The 21,784-nt window shown below is 44.3% G+C and overlaps 1 protein-coding gene across 4 annotated transcripts in view; it reads left to right on the forward strand.

Annotated features, from left to right (window-relative positions):
- The window catches only part of CCDC66 (coiled-coil domain containing 66), a 237,977-nt gene that overhangs the window by 43,996 nt on the left and 172,197 nt on the right, over positions 1-21,784 (forward strand). For all 4 annotated transcript variants that reach the window (XM_029600914.1, XM_029600915.1, XM_029600913.1 and 1 more), the window contains exons 5-6: positions 363-519; positions 11,725-11,834. In XM_029600914.1, the coding sequence (XP_029456774.1) occupies positions 363-519; positions 11,725-11,834 (267 nt within the window). The remainder of the gene's footprint in view (positions 1-362; positions 520-11,724; positions 11,835-21,784) is intronic.

The following is a 21,784-nucleotide window of genomic DNA, read 5'->3' on the forward strand; positions in this document are numbered from 1 at the left end:
AGTTTTACTGGGCAGCTACCTCTAGCCACTCACTGTGGGTGGTCTTGAGGCAGGGGAGAGGAAGATAGCCAGCTAACCCTGAGTACTGACAGTTTATACTTAAATCTAACTAACCTGCTAGATTTTAGCCTGATTTCAGGCTAAGATAGCCAGCTATCTTGGCCAATGTGCCCCACTTTGAAAATCTACCCTGTTCATTGGAGATTTTATATCAATAAATATAATTTATTGATTTTTAAAATAATCCAAACGATCATCAAGTTTCTTGGCATGCTATATATATTAACAGAATGGGTATTCTATTGATAGACTATGCAAGTATGGAAATGTCCTGTGTTTTTAAATAACTGTTTTATTCCTAGTCCAAGCGAGTTTAGATACTAATGCCATGAATAATGAAACAGATGGAAATATGGGATTGCACCAAACATCTGGTGGTGATTCTCTTGAAGTCAAAAAGGATTCTGTATTAAATGAAAAAGAAGCAGCAGCAATGCAGGAAGAACTGAAATTAGATATGTAAGTAATTTTAATCACAGAGAATGTGAAAAATGAAGGATCTATTCTGATAGTTTTTACGAATGTATCAGCATGCATAACTTTGTAATTCATTTTAAAAGGGGTATGTGTGTAACCCTTTTAAAACCCCCCTGCGCGCGCCGAGCCTATTTTGCATAGGCTCGGCGGCGTGAAAAAAGGGGCGGTCGGGGGCATGGCCAGGGGGCGTGGTTTTGGATCGGGGGCGTGTGGGTGGTCCAGGGGCGTGGCCGAGTGCCCCGACACAGCGGCGCGCGTAAGTTACTACTGCCCGGAGGCAGTAGTAACTTACTAACTTTCAGATAAAGGTGGGGGGGGTCTAGATAGGGCCGGGGAGGGGAAGGTGCGGGGGGGGGAAGGAAAGTTCCCTCTGAGGCCACTCCGATTTCGGAGCGGCCTTGGAGAGAACGGGCAGCGCGCGCAGGACTCGGCACGCGCAAGTTGCACAAATGTGCACCCCCTTACGCACGCGCCGACCCTGGATTTTATAAGATATGCGCGTATCTTATAAAATCCAGCGTACTTTTGTTCACGCCTGATGCGCGAACAAAAGTATGCGCGCGCTGTATTTTAAAATCTACCCCAGCATGTGTGGAAATAAAGATCAATTAACTTTTGACCAAATAGGTGATGGTTTTTGTTTTTGTTTTTTAAATATAATTTTTGTTTAAATGTATTTATCAATGAGGAGGAAGGTCCAATCTTTTTGGAGGGGGAAGGGTTTATTGACCTTTATTTTCATGCATTAAAGTGGACTAACATGACAGCCACATTACTTTATCCATTTTTTTTTTTTTAAATTATATAGTACTTTTTGTACCAACTAATGGGTTTAGGGAAGGTAAGTTTTAAAGGCATTTCTACAATTAAAGTGCTTTACCCATGAAAATGGCCTGTTATAAAACTGTATATTAGGGTATATTAACAGTGATATTACAACCATCTATACTGAGTGTATATCATTTTTAGATTTTTTGTTAATCAATTTTGATGGATGTTATATGAACTGTTTAGACGGGATATAAGTCTAAACTATAAAATAACTATTGACATTTTGTAAAAGAAATATTGATTATTGTTTTGGAGCCTCCATCAATATATAATTATTAGTGAGTGGTGCCTTTTGCTGTTTTATTTTATTACTGTTATAAAACTGCCCATCTGATATGCATTTAAGTTTACCTAGAGTATGCGAGGCGTTCCCATGGGCAGAGTTTGGGAGAAGTTTGCACTTGTGCACACATTTTTGCATGTCTGCACACATTTTTGCATGTATGCAAAAAAATGCAATATGCAGGCAAACATTTTTGTAAAACTTTTGTGTGCACAACATAGATGTAATTGTGTGTGGATGAATTAGGTGAGATAATTTTCAAAACAAAGTTGCCTGCATAAGTTTGCTTTGAAAATTGGTGTAACTTTTATGCATGTATTTCCTGATAAATGTATGCATGCTGCTACAAAATTACCCTTGAAGTGTACAATTAATCTGTAAAAATGCAGAAACAAGATTGTTAAACATCCAAATTATGAACAGATTTGTACTAGAAAAATCTTTAGTAAAACAAGAATAATTTTTTGAACTGTGGTCTATCTAGAACATTTTCCTATTTAGCTATGGTTAAGAAGAAGGGCAGAGAGAGGGGGGATTTCTTTTTCTACCGCCTCAGCTTCTTCTCTACATCAATCTATGATTACAGAGCACTTTAACCACCTTACCTACTTGTAATGTCAGCTGCTGAGGTTGACATGGAGGCAGTTCCCTGCCTTGACTTAGATGCTTCCTTGAGCCTGAGTAAGAGATTTGCACTACCAGCCTTGTTGTCTGGATCTGTGGCTGCTCCTTCCAACATTCACTTGGCAAGGAGAGATGACGACATCATCAGAGAGCCAAAGGAAAGAGTGGTTGCTATGAATGCTACTAAAGTTAGTGCAGCTTCTTCAGAGGGTCATAGTGAGCAGTCTCTAGAGCAGTGGCTCTCAATAGGGATGTGAATCGGGTGATCGATTGTCTTAACGATCGATTTTGGCTGGGGGGGAGGGAAATCTGATCGTCATGGTTTTTGTTTTTTTTTAAATCGTAAAAAATCGTAAATTGGGGGAGGGCGGGAAAACCGGCACCCTAAAACCCACCCTGAACCTTCAAAATAAATCCCCCACCCTCCCGAAGCCCCCCAAAATGTTTTAAATTACCTGGGGTCCGGGAGCAATCTCCTGCACTCGTGACGTCGGGTGACAGGAACCAAAATGGCGCCAGCGCTAACTTTGCCCTGTCATATGGTAAGGGCAAAGGGCCACCGGTGCCATTTCTTTTAACGCAGCCGTGGCCCGAGAGCGGGAGATCGCGCCGGGACCCCCCCACTGGACCCCAGGTAATTTAAAACATTTTGGGGGGCTTCGGGAGGGTGGGGGATTTATTTTAAAGGGTCGGGGTGGGTTTTATGGTGCCGGTTTTCCCGCCCTCCCCCGATTTACGATTTTTTGACGATAAATCGGGGGAATTGTTATTGTATCGCGGCTCTAACGATTTTTGACGATTTAAAATATATCTGACGATTGTTTTAAATCGTCAAAAAACGATTCACATCCCTAGTTCTCAACCTTTTTCCCATCGTGACACACCTGGCAGACCATGCTCACATGTGTGACACACTGTTCATTACAATTCACAGCGAAAATAAAAAATAAAGGCCCAGTATTATTTTTATTGTTAAGAATGACACAAGGGGAAGTATTCTGACTGAACAGAAAATGCATAAATAGTAAACAGCCCACACCAAAACAGCACCAATTTCCAGCACTTAAACAGTAACCACCTTACCTAAGAAAAGGCAACACTGAAAATATTACACCAGGCCTTAAGATACCAATACATCTCTTTCCCTGGTAGTGCAAATCTCTTACCAAGTCAGGCTGTTAAAGAGCCCTACACAGAAACTACACGCCAGCAGAAAACCTCACTTGAATAACATGTGCTGACCCTCACCTAACAAAGAATAAAGAGACCAAAACGCATAACTAGAAGCATGCAGACAAAAACTGAATTGGAAACCGCAACAAGCCAGAGTATCTGTATGCAGTGTAATAAAGGAAGAAAAGAAACATCACCAGTCCTTATAAAACAAATCAAGAAATATAAAAGCAATAGCAGTAAAAACCATACTAACAAAAAAGAACAGATTATTTTAAAATAGCCGATGAATGGAATATCCAATAATTAAAAACTCATATCAAAAATTTCTAGATACCAATAAAATATTTCAAAATAGCAGATACAAAGACCCAGTAATGAAAAATAATGGTACAAAAAAATGTTTGCTCTGCATACCTGGGAAAGTTTGATATCCAGGTGCCCTGAGATTCTTTTGAATTAGCAGGAGGAGGAGGTTTGCTTGCAACTTTCTCCTCTCTCTCTCTCTCTCTCTCTCTCTCACACTGGCTCTCAATCGCTCACATATACACATGCCTTTTCTCTCTCTCTTATATAGGCTTTTAATTACACATTTACACATATGCTGTCTTATCTTTTCACGCTTACACACACAGGTTTTCAATCACACACATACATGCTGTCTTTTTCTCTCACACACAGACTCTCATTCACATGCTTACAAACATGCTCTCTCTTTCTCTCATATACATACATGCTCTCAATCACATACTCATTTGCTCTCTCACCTAAACCAGCTCTCAATCACACATGCTCTCTCTCTTACTTATACACACAGGCTCTTAATCATATGTACACATGATCTCAATCACGCACATATACTTTTTCACACAAACAGGTTTTCAATCACAAACTTACATTCATGCTCTCACACACAGGCTCTCAATCACACACATACTCTCACATATACAGGCCTCAATCATTCACATACATGCTATCTCACTCACATACACACACACAGGATCTGAAACACACATGCTTACTCATTCACTCACTTCCCCCCCCTCTTCTCCGAACTAGCGGCGGCAGCAGCAACCTCCTTCGTTTTCAGCCCTCGTGGAGAAAGGAGTCCCAGCGGCCGCGGAGGTTGACATTCTTCCTCATTTTACTTCGAGCCGCGCTACACATTCTTCAGGCTACGCCTCTCTTCTTTCCTTCGGGCCTATGCCGAGCGCACTAGCAAGGTTTCTTCTTCCCAAGCACGCACCTGCTGCTCACCACTTCCTCTTCCGGTCCGCAGGGGGCGGGAAGAAGAGAGCATGCTGGTGCCGCTGACTCCAGCTATCCTGTCGCGTTCCGCCCAGGCTATCAGCATTTTAAGCCCGGGTGGAAGACCTATTTTGCTTAGGTAGGGGGAGCAGCTTGGGTCAGCGGAGGACCGGGAAGTGTGGCGACACACCGGTTGAGAACCGCTGCACTAGAAGGTAAACAGTGCTATTCATGGAAGAAGAGAGAGACTACTTTTTGTAGATGCAGCCTAAGCGTTATCAGTCCAGAGAAGAGGCAAATTGGCTATAACTTCTGAAATGGGAGTAGCGTTGGCCGATATTAAAGAAAGATTTCCCTTCACATGTCCTTCCACCATTACCTTGGACTCTATCTGGTCTGTATTAGTCTCACTTGAGAAATCAATTTCTAATTTGGTTACTTTTACTACAGATATGTTTGCTAAGATACAATCTCAATTTCCTAGCGTAAAGACAGATGGACTCAGGCCCAGTGAGTTTATGCTCCCCTGTCATTAGATGGAGCCTGAGCATACTTATGTCACAGTATATATAACCCTGCAGTGACACCAGCCTCCCAGTGTTCTCCATCTCCAGCAGATGGTGGATGTGCATCTCCCTATGGGGATTGTTTTGAGATTTTTGAAAAGAGAAATTTGAAATTCTAAATTCAGGAAAAGAAAGCCCTGTTCTCTTGCAGTGATACCTAAAGGTCCCTCCCCCAGTTGAGTATTCCTGTGGCAATTTCCATGGTACCTCAGAGGTGTGCCTTGTTCCGCAACCGGAGACTGTCTCTGTACTCAGCCGGTAAGCGCTGAGCTCAAGTAAGATTAAAAAAAAAAAAAGAGAGAGAAAGTTTTACCTGAATCAGAGATAGACAGAGGAGTTTCAGGGCTTCCTCCAGTCTCCGTCCTCTGTGCGCTGTGCAGACATTTGTTTCCGCTCCCATTGGGTTTGGGGAACTGGATAGCCTGGCGGACTCAGCGGTCCCTAGTGAGCTAGCCCTGCACTTAGGCTTTTTTCTTGCATGCCGCATAGGACGTGGCAGACGTGTTTGCGCACTCAAGCATATTCTGCCTCCCTCTGTAGGCCAACACACTGTGCGCAGTGTGTTGGCTCTGTGCATGCGTTGTGCGCTCTGTTTTTGGGTGCACTTTTTAGGCGCACAAACATTTTAATACGTTTAACTTGGCGCACACATTGTGTGCACGTCTTGCCTCACTTTCTTCTAGGTGCTTATTTTTTGCGCGCTTTTCATTTTTGAGTACGAGCTGTTCCAACGCACATTTACCGCAGCGATGGCACCGGTAAGCAAGAAGCCTAAATGTCTTCCTGTCTGTATTGCCTGTCATATTAGGCTTCTCAGCCTGACTTGGTTTCTAACCTGTGTCGGCGCTGCTCAGACGCTCAGGGAGAGTTGTCCTCTTCTGATTTTGCTAAGTCTGACTCTTCCCATTCTGCTGATGGGTTGGTCAAGGCCTTGACTGGAGGGACGCCAGATCTTGGCTCTCCCTTGACTGGCTGCTCCACTGGCGAGGGCAGTTCCGTGGAACCAGCTCCAGTTCTTTCTGGGCTTGGTCTGGACCCAGCTACTTTTTCTTGGGTAGAATTTTTTCAAGGCTTACAAGCCTTTCTTCAGGTGCAGTCCTCCACGTCCCCCTTTCTGTCCAGTCGAACCCGCAGCCAGTGGCTTCTCCCTCTTCCAGTCCTATGCTTAAGCGCTGGGTCTTACCTCAGCTCCTTGCGGGTGTTCCTGACCAGAATCCAGATGGTACTGATGATGAGGTTGATCCAGATTCCCTAGAAGATGGGGAAATTCCTCCAGGGCTGGAACCGTATCGAACCATGTTGCGGTTCTTTCATAGAAGTGAACTGCTGGCCTTGATTTCCCAGACCTTGAAACAGTTGGGTGTTCCTGGTCTGGATGCTATGTCAGAGCCGAGGAAGAATCCCATTTTGGTTTCCTTAAGTAAAGCCTCTTGTTTTCTCCCGGTGATGGATGCCATCCAGGAATTGATTGATCTGCAATGGGATGCCCCAGAGGCAAATTTTAAAGGGGGTCTGACATTGGAAGGCCTGTACCCCCTGGATCCGACTGTGAGAGTGTTTATGTTTTCCAAAAGTGGATTCTCCGGTATGTGCTGTATCTAAGCGGATGACTATCCCCGTAGAGAGCGGAGCAGCCTTGAAGGATGTACATAATAGAAGGATTGAGGCTATCCTCTAAGCCTTTGAGGCAGTGGCAATGAATTTTATAGATTGCCTCCTGTTGCACCCTAGTAGCGAGATCTTGTCTGCTTCTCTCTCAGGAGGTTGATGCGTCTGGAGGGAATTCCAGAGCAGTTATGGAGCCTGCTGCTTCCTTTTTAGCAGCTACAGGCTGTGATTTGGTCTGGACTTCGGCCAGAGGAGTGACTTCAGTGATAGTGGCCAGGCGTCAACTCTGATTGCGAAATTGGTCAGCTGACACAGCTTCCAAAGCCAATTTTACCAAGATGCATGTTAAAAGCTCGCTCTTGTTTGGTAGCGAGTTGGAAAACTAGCCGGTAAATGGGGCAAGTCTCCGATGCTTTGGTTGCCAGAGGATAAGAAACAGTTACAGCACCCCTTGGGTATAAGGGGTCATTTCCGGGGTTCCAGGCATTTTCATCCCTACTGAGGGACAACCTTTCAGCGGACTCAGCCTTTTGGTAGGTCTCAGTCCATTCGTCCCCTGCAACCCAAGAGAGGAGTGGGCTCAGGCTGTGGACCTTCCCAATGAAGGTTTTCCGACCCAGCTTCCTGAACAGTGAATCGGGGGATGTCTATCTCTCTCTCTTTTATCGGTGGTGGGTCAAGATTACGTTGGATCAGTGGGTCCTGGAGGTGATTATGTGAAGGGTATGCACTGGAATTTCACAGTATTCCTCTGGATGTGTTCATGGTGTCCTCTTGCCACTCCCCGCAGAAGAAGCAGGCAGTGGAGTTCACGCTTCAAAGGCTCCTCAAACCTAAGGGCTGTTGTTTTGGTGCCCACATCTCAAGAAAGTATTGGGTGATATTCCATTTATTTTCTGTTCAAAAAGGAGGGCTCCTTTCATCCCATCTTGGATCTCAAGAGGGTCAACCTTTCTCAGCAGGGGGAGAGTCTGGACCCAGGAGAAAGGGTGTTGTCAGCTAGGGCGTTTCAGCTGATTGTGTATCGCTGGGTCCTTCCATTCCTAGACCTGCTGGTGACTTCTCGAAATGCGAAGGTTCCTCGCTTCTACAGTCGCAGGAGAGGTCTGTGGTCCCTGGAAATAGATGCTCTCGTACAGGTCTGGCCAGAAGACAGATTGCTTTATGCCTTTCCTCTGGCGCCCTTGCTGGGTAGGATAATTCACAAGATCGAAGGCCACAGGGGGTAGTACTCCTGGTGGCGCTGGACTGGCCCAGGCATCCGTGGTATGTGGATATGTGACAACTCCTGGTGGAAGCCCCCCTTCATCTTCTGCCACACATGGATCTGCTTCAGCAGAGACAGGTTCTTAAGAAGGATCTGATTAGATTCTGACTCAATTCTGTCTTACAGTTTGGCCCTTGAGAGGGCTTGCCTGTTAAAGCATGGTTATTCCTCTGCAGTGATTGCCACTTTACTCCATGCTTGCAAGTTCTCCACTTTCTTGGCTTTTGTGCGGGTTTGGACAGTTTTTGAGGCCTGGTATGAGGAGTGGAGTGTTCTTCCTTGTTCAGTTAAGATCCCTCTTGTTCTGGATTTTTTGCAAGATGGATTGAATTGGCTCTTAATTCCTTGAAGGTGCAGGTTGCGGCTCTTGCCTGTTTCAGAGGCCTGGTGAATGGTGTTTCCTTTGTCATCTCATCCTGATGTGGCCCCTTTTTTGAAGGGAGTGAAGCACCTTAGGCCTCCCTTGGTTCCATTGTGCAGTTTTAATTTGGTGCTGGACTTCTTGGTGGGGTGCAGGGGAGATATGATACAGACCTTCAGATAACTGAAAGGTTTTAATGATGCACAAACTTCAAAGCTTTTTCGTTGGAAAGGAAACAGTAGACTAAGGGTCACAAAATGAAACTTCAGGGAGGACGACTCTGAACCAACGTCAGGAAATATTTCTTTACGAAGAGGATGCTGGATGCTTGGAATGCCCTTCCAGAGAAGATGGTGAAGAAGAAAGTCAACAAATTCAAAGGGGCATGGGATAAACACTATGGATACCTAAAGGCTAGGGGATGGAAATGAAGAAGAGGTGCATTGGGGTAACCTTCATGGAGTGGCAGTTCCTAACCTTAACAAATAGCATGGGGATTACTACCCTTAACCTTGATGCTTTTGGTGCAGCTGCAACATTGTTCTCACTTTTGATGGCAATGGGGGGGACGACGACTTGTTACAGGCAATAACCAATATGGGCTCTGAATTTTACAGTCTGGGGTACTGTCACGCAGACATAAGGGAAAAAGCACAGGACGGCTTCTATGGCCAAGTCCAAAAGCAAAGAACATCAAACAGCATTGTCTGAATTATCAAAAAGGCAGCTCACCCAATAAAAATGTTGCTAGCAATAATTTTTGGGTTTGACAGTTGCTTGACTTTGATTGTAAATATTACTACCCTTATAAGGCTTGGGGGTAAATGCACAAAGTGGCAGTTCTTACCCTTGAGAGAAACATGGGGGTTTCCTACACGGAGCAGCAGATGCCGCCATAAGAAGCTTGCTGGTCAGACTGGATGGGCCATATGGTCTTTGTCTGTTATTATATAATGCCTTTGTTTTTTCATAAATGTCAAGCTATTTGTCTGAGACAAAAAATTTGGATTTTCCCAGATTTACGCAAAGCTATGCAAGAGTGGAGGAAAAGTTTGTTGTAATGCATGAGAAAGCCCAGTCTATTGGAGCCTCAATTCTAATTGTTTCCATATAAATGTTTAATGGCTGAGGATAAATCTTTTATTATTATTATTTTTTTTAATTAAACCTTCCAGTTGCAATGTTTTTTAGTTCTTAAGAAAGCTGAGATTTTGGACATGGCCAAGGATATTAAGTTTTCAAAAATGGGATGTTGAAGTATAGAAAGATGTAGCTTTTTTTTTGTATATATTTTGCATGGTTACCATCCTCTTGGTTTTCTTGTTGGGCCATTATCTTGAGGACTTTGGATTTAAACATGTTTCTTCTTTTTATTTATTTTTTGGTTTATTTTATAAAACGCTTCCTCCTTAAAATTTCTGAATTGTCTATTCATGTTTATTTAAGAACATAAGAACATGCCATACTGGGTCAGACCAAGGGTCCATCAAGCCCAGCATCCTGTTTCCAACAGTGGCCAATCCAGGCCATAAGAACCTGGCAAGTACCAAAAAACTAAGTCTATTCCATGTTACCATTGCTAATGGCAGTGGCTATTCTCTAAGTGAACTTAATAGCAGGTAATGGACTTTTCCTCCAAGAACTTATCCAATCCTTTCTTAAACACAGCTATACTAACTGCACTAACCACATCCTCTGGCAACAAATTCCAGAGTTTAATTGTGCGTTGAGTAAAAAAGAACTTTCTCCGATTAGTTTTAAATGTGCCACGTGCTAACTTCATGGAGTGCCCCCTAGTCTTTCTATTATCCGAAAGAGTAAATAACTGATTCACATCTACCCGTTCTAGACCTCTCAGTCTCACAAGGTCTTCCTGCAATTTATCTGCAAATTTGATTATCTCACTCGTCGTATTTCTTTCCAGATCATTTATAAATATATTGAAAAGTAAGGGTCCCAATACAGATCCCTGAGGCACTCCACTGGCCACTCCCTTCCACTGAGAAAATTGTCCATTTAATCCTACTCTCTGTTTCCTGTCTTTTAGCCAGTTTGCAATCCACGAAAGGACATCGCCACCTATTCCATGACTTTTTACTTTTCCTAGAAGCCTCTCATGAGGAACTTTGTCAAATGCCTTCTGAAAACCCAAGTATACTACATCTACCGGTTCACCTTTATCCACATGTTTATTAACTCCTTCAAAAAAGTGAAGCAGATTTGTGATGCAAGACTTGCCTTGGGTAAAGCCATGCTGACTTTGTTCCATTAAACCATGTTTTTCTATATGTTCTGTGATTTTGATGTTTAGAACACTTTCCACTATTTTTCCTGGCACTGAAGTCAGGCTAACTGGTCTGTAGTTTCCCGGATCGCCCCTGGAGCCCTTTTTAAATATTGGGGTTACATTTGCTATCCTCCAGTCTTCAGGTACAATGGATGATTTTAATGATAGGTTACAAATTTTTACTAATAGGTCTGAAATTTTATTGTTTAGTTCCTTCAGAACTCTGGAGTGTATACCATCCGGTCCAGGTGATTTACTATTCAGTTTGTCAATCAGGTCTACCATGGGTAATGATTTTCATGTGTAATGATTCAGATGGACTCAGTCCATCTGAATCATTACCCATGAAAACCTTCTCCATTATGGGTACCTCCCCAACATCCTCTTCAGTAAACACCAAAGCAAAGAAATCATTTAATCTTTCCGCGATGGCCTTATCTTCTCTAAGTGCCCCTTTAACCCCTCGATCATCTAACGGTCCAACTGACTCCCTCACAGATGTAAGAATATTAAAATATAATTATAAAAAAAACAAACAAACAAACTGCTAAGTAGCTAAATTACTCTGGTAACTTTTATCTAGATATTCAGCAGGACTTATCCATCTAAAATTGCCGCTGAATATGACCAGATAAAATTATCCAGGTAACCTTAGGCTTGCTATTTATTCAGCCAGACCTACCTGGGTAATGTTGTCTGGGCAACACTGTGCGAACAAAGTGTAACCATCTCCTCCCTCCCCCACAGTGCTGCCTTTTTTTTTTTGTTTGTTTAATTGTGTGTGGTCAGTGAATTTCCCTGGACAAAATTTAATTGGAGAAAATTTCCACACATTGAGATTTATAACTCCAAAGGTTAGCTGGACAAACCTATTGAATATCGACTTCTAAACAGCTAAGAAGCTTTACAAGTTTTAATTAAAAATATTTTCTCCTTCAGTAGGAATAATGAAAGATGGCAACAAGGTGACATGTTCAGTACTCTAGGTGAAAGAGAAAGGGATAAAAACCTTTTGGAGGCAAAGAAATCCCAATGGAAGAAGGAACTAGGTAAGTGTTACAGTAAGTTGTGTATATTATATCACAAGTTGTGATATTTGTTATAACTATATATACTATCTTCCTCAAAAGATGTGACCCAAAGCGGGTTATATCAAACAGTTAATATATATAATGCATCAATTATAATTAAATATGTAATAGTACAACCCTAAAAATTTCCATTTGGACCACAGTTGATATTTGTAAAGAATTTAGTTGAGATGCTAGCTGCATACCCTATTTTACTTGTACCTGGTAAAAAAAAGAGAGAGAGGCTGATTTACTGAGGCTTTTTTCCACTCTGTGGCTATTGGGAATGGAGAGGAGAAAGATTGGTGAATTTTGCCCAAAGTAAAATGTGTAAATGAGCAGTTTCAGGAATTTGTTTTGAAAGCAGTTTAAAAACAATATTTTTCTATAAATACAGTGGAGCACTTCAACTGTGAGCTTTATTAGGGCAATATTGATCCCCCTATGGAGCTTGCAGTTCCCACCTGAGGGCAAGAGCAAGTTTGCTTACCATAAACGGTGTTTTCCATAGATAGCAGATGAATTAGCCATGCTGTCTGGGTACGTCTTCCGTACCACTAGGTGGCGGAGCTCTCTAAGTTTAGTAAAGTCTTTCAGCCGGGTACTCCCTCTTATATCCTCTCTGATGTACCTCAGGCTCCTCAGTCAGTATCAGAGCAAGGCAGGTATGCTAGAACTGTCTAGGGAGGTGGGCGGGTCAGCATGGCTAATTTATCTGCTGTCTACGGAAAACACAGTTTACATATAGAAACATAGAAATGACGGCAGAAGAAGACCAAACGGTCCATCCAGTCTGCCCAGCAAGCTTTCACACTTATTTTTTCATACTTTTCTGTTACTCTCGTCCCTTTTAAGTAACTTTTTGGTTCTATTTCCCTTCCAACCCCACCATAGATGTAGATAGCAGTGCTGGAGCTGCATCTAAGTGAAGTATCTAGCTAATTGGTTTGGGGTAGTAACCGCCGTAATAAGCAAGCTACTGCCACGCTTGTTTACCTAGCCTTTGCAGTTCAGTCCTTGTTGGTTGTTTGAATATAAATCCTCTTTTCTTCATTCTCCCTGCTGTTGAAGCAGTGAGCTGTGCTGGAAATGTATTCCAAGTGAAGTATCAGGCTTGATTCGGAGTAGTAACCACCGTAACAAGCAAGCTACACCCATGCTTATTTGTTTTACCCAGACTATGTAATTCAGTCCTTGTTGGTAGTTGTCTGAATATAAATTATCTTATCCCAGGACAAGCAGGATGCTAGTCCTCACATATGGGTGACGTCACAGGAGCCCTAGCGCGGGAAATCTTTCTGTCAAAGTTTCTAGAAACTTTTGACTGGCCCTGTGAGGCCACTGAGCATGCCCAGCATGCCATGATATTCTCTGCCACAGGTGTCTCTCTTCAGTCTTCGCTTTTCCGCGCTGCTTCAGGCATTGTGGGACAGGAGCCGTTGCGTTTCTTCACAACTTTTTTCTGACTGAAAAGTCATACTTTTTCCGATTATTCTCTCTCATAGAAGTCTATCGGGGTTCCCTTTCACCGGCTGGTGAGTACCTCGGTCTTGATTTCTCAATTTTGGAAAAAATTTCTCTCACGAATTCACATTCTTTTCGACGGCCGTTGATAACAAAATGGCTACAGGCTTCAAAAAATGCCCTATATGCAACAGAACCATGTCGATCACCGACCCACATCTAGAATATGTCCTCTGTCTCGGTGAAAAACACGATGTGAATACATGTCCCAAATGCGCAGAGATGACGGCAAAGGGGCGAAAGGCTAGGCAGGAAAAAATGGAACATTTGTTCCAGCTGCAACTGATCCCTTCCCCTTCCAAATCATCGAAGTAGTCTCCGGTTGGAGCGACTAAACGAGCCTTACTTAAAAAACCGCGCCCGGACGGATTGGGTGATCGTCCGTCTTCACCATCGTCCATAGTATCGACGAAGTCGGCTGACCAACTAAAACTGAAACATCGTCATCGACATCGTCGACCGTCATCGTCCGCATCGACGTCCCAGGAGGAATCGATGGCAAAGCGGCCATGGAACCAGGAAATACCGGTTCCCTCGACGCCTGGGCCTTTACCTCCATCGATGCCGCATCCTCCACAGACTTCCGCACAGGATCCATCGTCGCAGCCTCCGCCACCACTTACAACTGCTCTGATTCCACCAGTTGTACAGCCGGAATTGTCTGATCTCATCAGACAAGCGGTCATCCAGGCTCTAAAAGATCAAGCACTTTCGGCGATCCCGCCGATGCCGGTAGTAGTACCGATGCCGGTGGGCCCACCAATGCCGGTGCCCTTGTTGGCGCCGAGGACACCGATGGACTCGATCACTACGACACCGAGACTCGTTACGTCATCGACGTCCATCTTCGCCCAGATTCCATCGGGCTTTTCGATGCCGCTCTCGATTCCGACGACGTCGAAGTCTTCCACAGCACTTCCCACCGATGACTACAGCGATGACATCCACTGTATCATCGAGGCAAACCATCATCTGAGCCTCCTGAAGTACAAGATCTCGCATTTTATCGACGTCTTTTACAAAGATATCAGAATGTCATCGATAACCTGCCATCAACAAAGCCTCAAGGCACCTCACCCTTGTTTTCCTTCGATGATCCACAACCAGGCCCTTCAGGTCTTCACTTCCCTCCCAGATCACCGCCAAAGTCTCCCTATAGAGACGACCCGGACGACTCTTGGGATGACCAGCAGTCTGTAATATCTTCTGAGGGATTCATGTCTGAACCTTCTCCTCCAGACCAGAGAAAAAAATCACCTCCAGAAGATTTATCATTCACAACATTCATTCAGGACATGGCTGACTCCATTCCCTTCAAACTAACAGCAGAAGAAGATACCAGACAAACTCTTGAAGTTCTACAGTTTGTAGACCCACCTAAATATGTGCTGGCTGTCCCAATCCATGAGGTTCTCTTGGATCTTCAACGCCGCATCTGGGAGCATCCATCTTCTGTCCCCGCAGTGAACAAGCGTGTGGACACCACCTATATAGTGCAGACAGCTCCAGGATATAAAAAACAACAGTTACCACACCAGTCTGTTGTAGTAGAGTCTGCACAGAAAAAGTCGAGACGTGTGCGCCCACACTCATCAACTCCACCTGGTAAAGACCATAGGTTTCTCGATTCATTAGGCAGAAAAGTGTATCAGAGTGCCAACTTGAACACAAAAATCTCTGCTTACCAATATCACACAATATCAGAGGAACCTATGGAAGCAAATGGAGGAATTTATTACTACTTTGCCTACGCAATTCCAGGAACCAGCACAGGCCATAGTTAACAAAGGCCTAGAAGCCGGAAAACATGAGGTGAGGGCAGTATTTGACAACTTTGAGATGACTTCCAGAGCAGCAGCAGCTGGAATCACCACCCGTAGATGGGCATGGCTCAAGGCCTCAGACCTCAGGCCTGAGGTTCAAGAAAAACTTATGGACCTACCATGTGTCGGTGACAATTTATTTGGAGAAAAGGTCCAAGAAGCAGTACAACAGCTTAAAAACCATACAGAGACTTAACGTCAACTATCTCAAATACCACAAGATCCCTCTACACAATCTTCTCATTGCCTTCCTCGAAGAGAAACCAGACGCTCTTATTATAGACCAAGGAGATACTACCCCCAAACTTCTAGGGGTAGATCAACCAGGCCACAACAGTGTTCCCAAGTTAGACAACCTAGGCCTACCTGCCCGCAACCCACTCCACAGTCAGGCCCTGCGGCGGGTTTTTGAAATACAGGCCAGAGAACAAATCCATCCCCTAAATCCTCAACCAGATCTGCCAGTGGGAAGAAGAGTATCCTATTTTCACGCACTTTGGCTAAACATAACATCAGACCAATGGGTGCTCTCCATAGTGTCTCGAGGTTACAAACTAAATTTCCTCTCAATTCCTCCAGAATCTCCACCACATTTCTTCCCACAACAAAATTCTCAACTACTTCAATAACAAGTAGAATTATCCATCCTTCTGAGAGTCAGGGCTGTACAGCCAGTACCCCGCACTCAACAGGGCAGAGGATTCTACTCCCGGTATTTCCTCATTCCAAAGAAAACCGGAGGCCTACGTCCCATCCTAGACCTCAGAAACCTCAACAAATTTCTGAAGAAAGAAAAATTCAGGATGGTTTCTCTAGGCATCATGCTTCCACTTCCTCAAACAGGAGATTGGCTTTGTTCTCTGGATCTTCAAGACGCTTACGCTCACATACCAATATTCCCTACTCGTCGCAAGTACCTGCGCTTCATGGTGGGCGATCAACATTTCCAGTACAGAGTTCTACCATTCGGCCTAGCCTCTGCCCCCAGAGTATTTACAAAATGTCTGGCAGTAATAGCAGGACACTTGCACAAGGAAAGTGTCGATGTTTTCCCATATCTGGACGACAGGCTCATCAGGTGTCAATCTCATCAAGGAGCTCTCACTTCTCTGACTCGAACAATAAACCTACTTCACTCCATGGGTTTTCTCATCAATTATCAAAAATCCCATCTCACTCCTACTCACCTGCTTCAATTCATAGGAGCAGAATTGAACACCAATCTAGCAAAGGCCATTCTACCCGCAGATCGGGCAAGGACACTTACTCTACTAGCAAGAGCCATTTACTTACAGAAACAAATGACAGCTCATCAGTTTCTCACTTTAATAGGCCATGTGGCCTCCACAGTTCATGTCACTCCTATGGCGCGGCTCGCCATGAGAGTTACTCAATGGACTTTAAGATCACAATGGATCCAAGCCATTCAACCACTACATTATCCAATTCAAGTGAATCACCCACTAAGATCATCTCTACTTTGGTGGACAAACATGGACAACTTGCGCAAGGGCCTACCCTTTCAGCAACCACTCCCACAGATAACGTTAACTACGGATGCATCCACCTTGGGTTGGGGAGCCCACATAGACAATCTCCAAACACAGGGCACTTGGACAACACTCGAAGCAACATTTCAAATCAATTTCCTAGAGCTTCGAGCTATACGTTATGCTCTGCATGCGTTCAAGGACTGCCTTTCACACAAGATGGTTCTGATCCAAACGGACAACACAGCAGCTATGTGGTACATCAACAAACAAGGAGGTACGGGCTCGTATCTCCTTTGTCAAGAGGCTGCGCAGATTTGGGCCTGGGCCCTAGATCACTCAATGTTCCTCCGGCCACTTATCTAGCAGGCATTCACAATGTAGTGGCGGATCGCCTCAGTCGTCAGTTCCAACCACACAAGTGGTCTCTGGATCCATCAGTAGCGACCAGGATCTTTCAGCGTTGGGGCCAACCGACAATAGACCTCTTTGCATCACATCTGAATCACAAAGTAGATAAATTCTGTTCTCTACACAAGCAGGAGAATCAGCCAGCCAAGGATGCCATTGCTCGCCCTTGGAACTCAGGCCTACTATACGCGTATCCTCCAATACCGCTCATAACCAAAACTCTAGTGAAGCTACAACAGGACAAGGGGACCATGATTCTCATAGCCCCGTATTGGCCTCGACAAGTCTGGTTTCCCACACTTCTAGACCTCTCGATCAGGGATCCCATTCGTCTGGGAGTAGCTCCCACTCTCATAACTCAGGATCAGGGTCGGTTGCGCCATCCCAACCTTCAATCCCTATCCCTGACAGCATGGATGTTGAAAGCCTGATCTTACAACCCCTCAATATTTCAAGTGCTTATAGCTTCACGAAAACCTTCAACACGCAAAAACTGTTCTTTGAAATGGAAACTGTTTACTTTATGGTACAGGCAAAAGGATATCGATCCTTTCACTTGCCCCACTACTTCTCTACTAGACTACTTATGCCATCTTTCACAATCTGGTCTCCAGACTTCTTCTGTAAGAGTACATTTAAGTGCAATCTCAGCTTACCATAATAAACTGGGAGATGCACCAATATTAACACAACCTCTCGTAAGTAGATTTATGAGAGGTTTAACTCACCACCAATTCGGCCCCCAGCCGTACAATGGGACCTGAATCTGGTTTTAACAAGACTAATGCGTTCTCCTTTTGAACCCATAGATTCATGTGACCTTAAATATCTCACTTGGAAGACTATCTTCCTCATAGCCATTACATCGGCTAGAAGGGTTAGTGAGTTACAAGCACTTGTCACGTACGCACCCTATACAAAGTTCCTACATGACAGAGTGGTTCTCCGTACACATCCAAAATTCCTTCCCAAGGTAGTTACGGAATTCCACTTGAACCAATCCATAGTTTTACCCACATTCTTTCCAAGGCCTCATTCCCATCCAGGAGAAACAGCCTTACATTCCTTGGACTGTAAGCGTGCACTAGCATTCTATATAAACCGCACTGCAGTCCACAGAAAATCCACACAACTGTTTGTATCTTATGATCCAAACAAACCAGGAAAAACGGTGGGTAAACATACTCGATCCAATTGGCTAGCAGATTGCATGCAGTTTTGCTATGAAAAAGCAGGCCTTCCTCTCCAAGGGTGAGTAAAGGCCCATTCAGTATGAGCAATGTCAACCTCAGTAGCACACTATCATTCAGTACCAATCCTTGACATATGTAAAGCAGCAACATGGAGTTCTCTTCATACCTTTGCAGCTCATTACTGTGTTTGGACAAAGAAGGACAACAAGATTCAGCCTATGGACAATCTGTCTTAAAGAACTTGTTTCCAGTTTAATCCCAACTCCTTCTACATCCAACCTGCTGTGATCCACGGCTGCCTCATTTTCACCAACAATACTTCACTGTTGCTTCACTACAAAATGACTCAGCCTCTAGCTTGCTAATCACCCATATGTGAGGACTAGCATCCTGCTTGTCCCTGGGATAAAGCAAAATTGCTTACCCTGTAATAGGTGTTATCCCAGGACAGCAGGATATAGTCCTCACAGAACCCACCCGTCACCCCGCGGAGTTGGGTCTCATTCCTTTTATTATTTTATTTTTGCTAAAGCTTATTGCTACATACGAGACTGAAGAGAGACACCTGTGGCAGAGAATATCATGGCATGCTGGGCATGCTCAGTGGCCTCACAGGGCCAGTCAAAAGTTTCTAGAAACTTTGACAGAAAGATTTCCTGCACTAGGGCTCCGGTGATGTCACCCATATGTGAGGACTACATCCTGCTGTCCTGGGATAACACCTATTACAAGGTAAGCAATTTTGCTTTTTCTTCATTCCCCCCTGCCTCTGAAGCAGAGAGCTATGCTGGATATGCATTGAAAGTGAAGAATCAGGCTTATTTGGTTTGGGGTAGTAACCGCCGTAACAAGCAAGCTACTCCCCTGCTTTTTTGTGGATGCAAATCCTTTTTTCCACATTTCCTCTTGCCATTGAAACATAGAGCAATGTTGGAGTTGCATAACTGTGTGTGTGTTTATTGAATAAGGATATTAATCTCCAGGTAGTAGCCGTCATTCCTGCAAGCCACCCCCATGCCTCTTCTCTTCATTCATATCCTCTAGACTTTATGGATCCACAGTATTTATCTCACGCCCCATTGAAATCCTTCACAGTTTTGGTCATCACCACTTCCTCCAGAAGGGCGTTCCAGGCATCCACCACCCTCTCCTTGAAGAAATTTATTTATTTATTTAGAAACTTTTATATACCGGTATTAGTGGGGACATCATACCGGTTCACATACTAACAAAAGGTATGGAAATACATATCAACAGGGAAGGAGAACTGGGCGGGGGGTTAACCAAAGGCAGTATGGAAGAATAGTTTAACAATGAAACAAGAACCATAACAAGAGAATGAACAATTTACAACATAGTTATCTCCTTAATATAAGGAAAAGGGAGGTCACCTGGGGGAAGGGTGTGGGAGATGGTGTGAATGGGAGAACTATTCTGAGTAAACTTGGTTGAACAGAAATGTTTTTAGTTTCTTTTTGAATTTGATCGCACATGGTTCAAGGCGCATGTGGACGGGCAGGGAGTTCCAGAGAGCTGGACCAGCAATGGAGAGGGCGCGGTCGCGGATGGAGGAGAGATGAGCTGTTTTCAAGGAAGGTACATGTAGGGTACCTTTGTTGGCAGATCTGGTAGCTCGAGTGTACAGGGGGGCATTGAAGGGAAGGTCAAGCCAGTTGGAGTTGTGGGTGTGGATAGACTTGTGTACTATGGTCAGGGTTTTGTAGTGTATACGGGAGAGGATGGGGAGCCAATGTAGATCCTTGAGGATAGGGGTAATGTGTTCGCATTTCCGTGTGTTAGTGATGAGTCTTGCAGTGGCATTTTGCAACAATTGGAGAGGTTTTAACGTAGACATGGGGAGCCCTAGGAGGAGTGCATTGCAGTAGTCTAGTCTGGAGGTGAGGGTGGCTTGGATCACTGTGCGGAGATCTTGGGTGTAAAGTAGGGGTCTGAGTTTTTTAAGAACGTTGAGTTTGAAGAAATCTGCTTTGAGATTGAGGTTGATGTGCGGTTTCATGCTTAGTTCGTGATCAAGAAGAACTCCGAGGTCCCTAACGGATGGTTGTGCTGAGAGAAGGTTAAGTTTAGGGTCATTAGACAGGGGTGGGGAGGAGGGGGGTTGCGAGGAGATGTGTAGGAGTTCAGTTTTATTAGCGTTGAGGGCAAGGTGAAGGTTGGTGAGGAGGGAGTTGATGGCTGCAAGGCAGTTTTCCCAGTGCTCTAGGGCGTCAGAGATAGATTTGTGAATGGGAATAATGAGATACTTCCTTACATTGGTTCTGAGTCTTCCTTCCTGGAGTTTTAAATCGTGACCCCTGGTTCTGCTGATTTTTTTGCAACGGAAAAGGTTTGTCGTTGTCTTTGGATCATTAAAACCTTTCAAGTATCTGAAAGTCTGTACCATATCACCCCTGCTCCTCCTTTCCTCAAGGGTGTACATATTTAGATTCTTCAATCTCTCCTCATAAGACATTCGATGAAGACCATCCTTTTTGGTCGCCCTTCTCTGGTCCGCCTCCATCCTGTCTCTGTCCCTTCAGAGATACGGTCTCCAGAACTGAACACAGTACTCCAGTTGAGGCCTCACCAAGGACCTGTACAAGGGGATAATCACTTCCCTTTTCTTGCTCGATATTCCTCTCTCTATGCAGCCCAGCATTCTTCTGGCTTTAGCTATCGCCTTGTCACATTATTTTGCCGGCTTCACATCATTAGACACTGTCACCCCAAGCTCTCTCTCTTGCTCCGTGCACATCAGCCCTTCTCCCCCTATCGAATACAGTTCTTTTGGATTTCCACACCCCCATATGCATGACTCTACACTTCTTGGCATTGAATCTCAGCTGCTATATCTTCGACCACTCTTCCAGTTTCCTTAAATCTTTCCACTCCTTCTGGCGTGTCCACTCTGTTGCAGATCTTAGTGTCATCCGCAAAAAGACAAACCTTACCTTCTATCCCGTCCACAATGTCGCTCACAAAGATATTGAACAGGACGGTCCCAACACTGATCCTTGCGGCACTCCACTCAACATTGCTCTCTCTTCAGAGTAAGTTCCATTTACCATCACACATTGTCTTCTGTCCGTCAACCAGTTTGCAATCCAGGCCACCACCTCAGCACCCACTCCTAAGCTTCTCATTTTATTCACCAATCTCCTGTGCGGAACCGTATCAAAAGCTTTGCTGAAGTCCAAGTAGATGACATCGAGCGCTCTTCCTCGATCCAATTCCTTGGTTACCCAGTCAAAAAGTCAATCAGATTTGTCTGACAGGATCTTCCCCTGGTGAATCCATGCTGCTTCTGGTCCAGCAGTTCTTCCGACTGTAGATAGTTCACTATTCTTTCTTTCAACAGTGACTCCATTACTTTTCCCACCACCGAGGTGAGGCTAACCAGTCTGTAGTTACCAGCCTCTTCTCTGTTTCCACTCTTGTGAAGTGGGACCACCACCGCTCTTCTCCAATCACGCGGCACCACTCCTGTT

Source organism: Rhinatrema bivittatum, chromosome 4 (assembly GCF_901001135.1).
Source record: "Rhinatrema bivittatum chromosome 4, aRhiBiv1.1, whole genome shotgun sequence".
NCBI lineage: Eukaryota > Metazoa > Chordata > Amphibia > Gymnophiona > Rhinatrematidae > Rhinatrema > Rhinatrema bivittatum.